The sequence below is a fragment of the Hydra vulgaris genome, chromosome 13 (assembly GCF_038396675.1).
Source record: "Hydra vulgaris chromosome 13, alternate assembly HydraT2T_AEP".
Lineage (NCBI taxonomy): Eukaryota > Metazoa > Cnidaria > Hydrozoa > Anthoathecata > Hydridae > Hydra > Hydra vulgaris.
This window is the reverse complement of record NC_088932.1, coordinates 3,473,879-3,480,140: the sequence shown is the minus strand read 5'-3', so window position 1 is coordinate 3,480,140 and position 6,262 is coordinate 3,473,879. Positions and strand designations below refer to the sequence as shown.

At 30.9% G+C, this 6,262-nt stretch overlaps 1 protein-coding gene across 1 annotated transcript; it reads right to left on the bottom strand.

Annotated features, from left to right (window-relative positions):
- Positions 1-4,457: 4,457 nt before the first annotated feature.
- On the bottom strand, positions 4,458-6,032 carry LOC136089536 (uncharacterized). Its single transcript, XM_065815588.1, has one exon. The coding sequence runs from the start codon at positions 6,030-6,032 to the stop codon at positions 4,458-4,460; it is 1,575 nt and encodes a 524-aa protein (XP_065671660.1).
- Positions 6,033-6,262: the final 230 nt, after the last annotated feature.

Genomic DNA, 6,262 nt, shown 5'->3' with positions numbered 1-6,262 from the left:
TTAGGTAAAATGTACCCAGTGGCCCTCCCCCTCCTCTGGGCGGCTCTGATTGTTATTAAGTGCTTACATTCTTTTAAATCAAAATAAAAATAATAATAACAATTTAAAAGTAAAAGAAAGTCAAGATGTCTTGTAAAATAATCAGCTGCTCAAAATTGGCAATAAGATCCCTAAATATTGAGGAGGATATTGGCAATATAATTTAAGGTACCACTTAATTCCTTCAAAGGTACTTTCAAAGAGGTAAAATTGGCATTTATAATCTCCTTTTTCTTAATTAATTCTATAATCAGTTTTAACTGTACGGTCTTAAACATTATCTGATAAATATTGCACTAATGTTATATAGAGTCACTGGCAGCACGCGCAACTATAAAGTTGTAAGTTATTTTTACTCATTAAACTTTCAAACAGTTATTCAAATTTTTTTTTTCAAAGATCAATAGCCTTACAAATATTCAATCCATTTATATTTGTACATATCTTTTACACATGTTCCTTTAAATGCAATGACTCGGCAATTGATTGTTTTTATTTAGAATCATTGAGTTTTCGAACTAGAAAAATGGTTTAGTTAATTAAAAGAAAGATAGCGTAGAAGTGTAGATATTCTATGAGCAAAAAAAATAGTTTAATTAATTACAAAAAAGAAATGCATATAATCATTGAGCCCTGTAGAGGAAAGAAGCCATGTAGAGGATTGAAGCCATGTAGAAGATAATATTTATATTTCCTTTAAATTCTATTCAAATAGCAGAGCCTATATTAAATTGCAAGTATTTTGTAAATGTTTGCCCTGACACTCCAATTTAATATTGTTTTCTTGTATTTTCAATTTCTGTTAATAACTAACTATAGGCGCGATTAAGGAAACTTTAATACCTGCTCCGGTTTTAACTATATAAACATTACTATTTAAACGAACTGCTTTAAACAAAGCCTTACTGCATCATAGATGGTTTCCCTCGCCAGTTTCTAAACTCACTGTGTCTAAAGTTTGGATAGTTGCTCAAGGATTCCATGCAACATCTGTCTTGACAACACCTTGAATAGTTTCCATGTCTCGGATTATTCGAGAAAAAAAAGAACTATTTCCGCTAAAGAAATTCGCAAACAAGTACAATTGAAAACTGCAGAAAAGAAAAGAACTCACCAAACGGTGAGTTCTTTTCTTTTCTGCAGTTTTCAATCGTAAAATTTTAAGCTGTGATGCTAAAAAATCTGTAATTTAAGCTGTGATGCTAAAAAATCTGCAGTAAAAGAAATTTAAGCTGTGATGCTAAAAAAATACAAAATTAAAGCAGAAAAATAATGTTTCCTATTTTGTTTAAACTGTATATTTTTATCTTACGCTGTAAAGTACAAAAAACAGATTTTTAAATTTTTTTTTCAAAGTATGTCGTTTATAGTTTATGTTGTATAAAAAAAAACATGCTTCTCCGTTTTGCTACGTATTATTTAAGAATCTGTGTTTACAGAAGTATCTAATTTTAAAAATTTTATATGTGTCTAATACTGGAGAACAAAAAAGTCGACCTTGAAATATTGTGATGTGTTCGACATTTTGTCATTTCAAAACTTTAAGATCGATCATTTATGAAATGACAAGTGAGAAATTATTGTTTGTATAAATCTAGGAAAATAAAACGTTTACTACTGGATGGTTAACCCTAATTTAAATCTAAATAAATTTAAACATTTACCTAACGGAGCAACTATTTAACGATAAATGTAACCTACGTAACGGGCACTTAACAGCATCTATGCAAGCGTACAAGCATGCGCAGAACGTCTACTTTTTAATGGGCTACTTATTAAACCGTCTTGTTTCAAAGTTACTCTAATAATTACAAACTTTATTCTGAAAAATACAACATCGTAAATTCATGTTGAATACAACGTTAAATATTACAACACAGCACAAATATAACGTTATTTTAATAATATATTAGTATCAATCTAAATATTGCGTTATATAGTATAGAATTTAGTATACAAATATAGTGTTAATATGTAAACTTTAGAATTAAATGAAGTGATTTGTTTTAGTGTGTTTAGTTTTATTTTACTTTTTTTGGTACATCAAAGTGTTCCTTGAGTGTCAAATGTATTTCTATTACATTTAAAAAATCACAAACTTTATTAGGTATTATTTTATATTATTATTTTATAAACGTTTCATGCATAAAATGGTTTAGCATTACTGATTGTATCTTTATTAAAAACTATACTTGCAGAACGTTTTTGATGTTGAAAAGTTGCATTTAATTTGTATCTATCGGTACTTGTCCATACATAGTAACATACATTGATATATATATATATATATATATATATATATATATATATATATATATATATATATATATATATATATATATATATATATATATATATAGTAGGAATTGTGTTAATATTTCCAGTAAGAGTGCTCAAAACAGCTTGTTATACAATTAGTAGAGCAAATAATATAGTGAAAACTAAATAATTATTAATATATATTTCAATTACATTACTTAAAGTTTCACGCAATAGCGATCATCAGATGTAACAACAACAAAAAATAACGACAAAAATTATATACAAAAAATGCTATGGAGTAAATAATATGTGGATTAAAAAATCGGTTGACCTTAGTTTCGATGTCACCATGAGTAGTTTTGACGGAGCCAAAGTATGCGAACTAGTTGGCCTCTATATCTTATACACTATTGCCAAAGAATATGGACTTAATACTACCGGTCTATATAGAGATGATGGTCTTTGCTGCTTCTATAATATAAGTGGTCCTCAATCGGAAAAAATAAAGAAAAATCTAATAAAAAATTTTAAAGATAATTTTAATCTTAACATCACTATCAGATCAAACTTAAAAACCGTAAATATTTTAGATATCACATTTAACCTTTCTGAGAACTCTTTTAGACCTTATAGAAAACCAGGAGATGATCCTTTGTACATTAACGTTAATTCCAATCATCCACCAAGCATTATTAAATCTATACCAAAAATGATCTCTAATCGCATCAGTAATATATCTTCCAGCAAAGAAGCTTTTGATAGAGCTGCACCATTTTATAATAACGCTCTCAATTCTTGTGGATTCAAAGAAAAGATCAATTTCATTCCAAATATCCAAAAATATAATGCAAAATCTCGAAAAAGAAACATTATCTGGTTTAACCCACCTTATTTGCTCAACGTCAGAACAATCGTTGCCAAAAATTGTTTGAGTACAATTGATAAATGTTTCCCAAATTTCACAAACTTTTTAATCGGAACAACTTAAATGTTAGTTATAGCTGCCTTCCAAACATCAAGAGTGTTATTACTTGTCATAATAAAAAGATATTATTTAAATCTCATGAAAATGCCAATCAATTATGCAATTGTCGGCAAACAACCTTATGCCCACTTAACGGAAAATGCCTAACAAAAAATTTTATATTTGTAACATAAAAACTCACCAAGAAGAAGAAGGATATTATTACATTGGGCTAATTGAAAAAACCTTCAAAGACAGATAGTATAAACATAAAAACTCCTTTGTTTATGAAAGTAAGGCCAACTCCACTGAACTTTCAAAATTTGTGTGGGAATGCAAAAATAATGCTTTAGAACCTATATTAAAATGGAATATTCTAGATCAAGCGGAGCCATTCAAACCTGGTGGTAAGTTTTGCAATTTATGCTGGACAGAAAAATACCACATTATCTCATCGCCATTAAATTTGCTTAACAAACGAACCAAGCTTGCGTCAAAATGCCGCCATGAAAATAAATTTCTAATTAAAAACTTTAATGTCATCAAAGCGGACGTTCCATAGCATTTTTTGTATATAATTTTTGTCGTTATTTTTTGTTGTTGTTACATCTGATGATCGCTATTGCGTGAAACTTTAAGTAATGTAGGGTCATTTCGGATAAAGCGAGCCAATAAAACTAAAATCAGTGTGTATTAATAACTATGTGAGATATCTTAATACTTCTTGTACTAGAAAACTCTATAACAGATACCTAAACTATGATATAATGTAAAGTGAGCCACACTAATATAAAGTGAGCCAAGTAAACTATATATGATACATAGGAAAGGCTCGCTTTATATTAACAAATTTATAAAGTGAGCCACCATTATTGGTAAAGCGAGCCAATAGCTTATATGATTATTCTAAAGTGAGCCATTTAGCTTTTATTTCAGACAAAATTTTACAAAATTGGAAGTATTATTACAAATAATATTTACTATATTAATATTAACTTTATTTCCTACGATATAGTAAACTGGTATTAAAAGTTTGCAAACATTAACCTCAAATGCATACAATGCAAAAAATTTAAAGAACAAAAGCAATATAAAAATGTCAGCGACTAGTCTAATAAAAATAATACTGCTAAAGCTGCAGATAAATGATGCAGTACAAAATGCAAAATATCAAGTCTTAACTAGAGTTAATTTACTTAGTTGTTGTTTGAACACAATCAGCACATAGTTGTCCACGCACGGTTATTTCGATACAGGTCTCATGTAACCAATCACGGCACGCGTCACACTCAATCCATTCATCATCAATGAAAGGATCAGTTGCTTCACCATATGCAAACCCACAATATTTGCAAATGTCCTCTTCTTTTTGTTTCTTTTCTTTTTTAGATTCTTTCTTTTTCTTTATAACCTTCTGTTTAACAGTTTTCTTCTGTTTCTTTTCTTTGCTAGTCTCTTTCTCTTTAGCTGCTTTTTTTGTTATTGGTTTGGTTCTTTCTTGAATAAATGCTACATTTTCTTCTGATGTCAATTCATAAGATGGTGGTTTCTTACGTGGCCGACTGCTTTGTGGTCGATCTCTGTGTGGCACTGGCATCAAGTTTTCGAAAGACACATCGAGGTCTGCTTGTTCAATTGACACAATTGCATTTTCATCAGTGGTAGGTAAACAAGTACTACCAGCAATATCAGTATTGATATGTTGCTCATGCTGCTTATCTAGGCGAGTATTAGAATTAGATGCATTAATATTATCTTTATTAGCTGTATCAACAAGTTTAGCACTAGAACTATTTGAAATATCTGGCAATTGCATTTCATTCAGATTAATTATGTCAACGGATTCGGTCACAGAAATCAACTGCAAATTCATAGCTGCATTAGGTACAGGTGGCTGTTCAATACTTGATCGCAGTGGCAAACAAGAATTTTCAATATTTGACAACATATTGGGCTGAGAATTCGAGGCTGAATCTAATTTTCTTTCTGTAATGGTGCTTGGTGCAAAAGCCTCTTCAGGAATAGCTTTGGCATTAAATGGAAACAAGCCAGTAGCACGAAAGCCAGCCTGAGCCAGCTCAACAGTCATCGATGCTTGCCAAATTGGTGTAAACAAGCTAAAAAATTCCTTTTTTTCCAGTTTACGGCCAGCATTCTTTCGTGTAAACAATCTCATGCCCTCATTCCACTTTCTCTTAAATGAACCAAAAGGCACACGATCCAGCGGTTGCAGCCAATGAGTAGTATGGCTTGGTAATGCAAATACATGAATATTGTTTGCTTTCATTAGGTTTAAAAATTCAAGGTTAAACACATGTGAATAGTGATTGTCCATAATTAAAAGATGAGGTCGACCGTTTAATAGTCCTAATCGTTGTAAATTGTTGACAAATAACTGTCCAAATTCCACAAACAAGTCTTTATTTATCCAGCCATTATCACTTGCTTTTACAATAGTACCAAAAGGAGCACCATCTTTCCAGCCTTTGCCAACATTTTTTCCTTTATGAATGATCATAGGTGGTATAATATCGCCAAATGCATTTAATGCTGCCAAGACAGTAGATGTCTCCCCTCTTTCTAATGCAGTAAGATTATAAGCAGGTTCACCAACAATTGCCACAGCTTCTTCTGCCTTGTGAATATTCATCACACCTGTCTCGTCCACATTCCAAATGTGCCTAGGACTGTCTTTTATATCCAGTCTTTGCACTAAGTCTTCATACAAATCAAACCATTTCATCACCTGAGTTTTGTTCATACCCATTGCTTTTGCTGCAGACAGATTCTCTGCCTTTTTTGTGCTTATATCAGGAAATCTGTTCAAAAATCCCTGAAACCAGTAATAACCGGCAATTTTTTTGATTCTGAAAATCCTTTTATTCCTTTAGCATCAGAATAAGCATATGCAATTTCTCGAATATCTTTGCGCGACAAAGGAAACCCTGCTCGTGCCATTTTTCTTACAGTCTCTGCTAATTCTTCTTCAATTTGTTG

What these genes read in the sequence shown, in the direction of transcription:
- LOC136089536 (XM_065815588.1), bottom strand. Translation starts at nt 6,032, where the DNA reads ATGGGTATGAACAAAACTCAGGTGATGAAATGGTTTGATTTGTATGAA.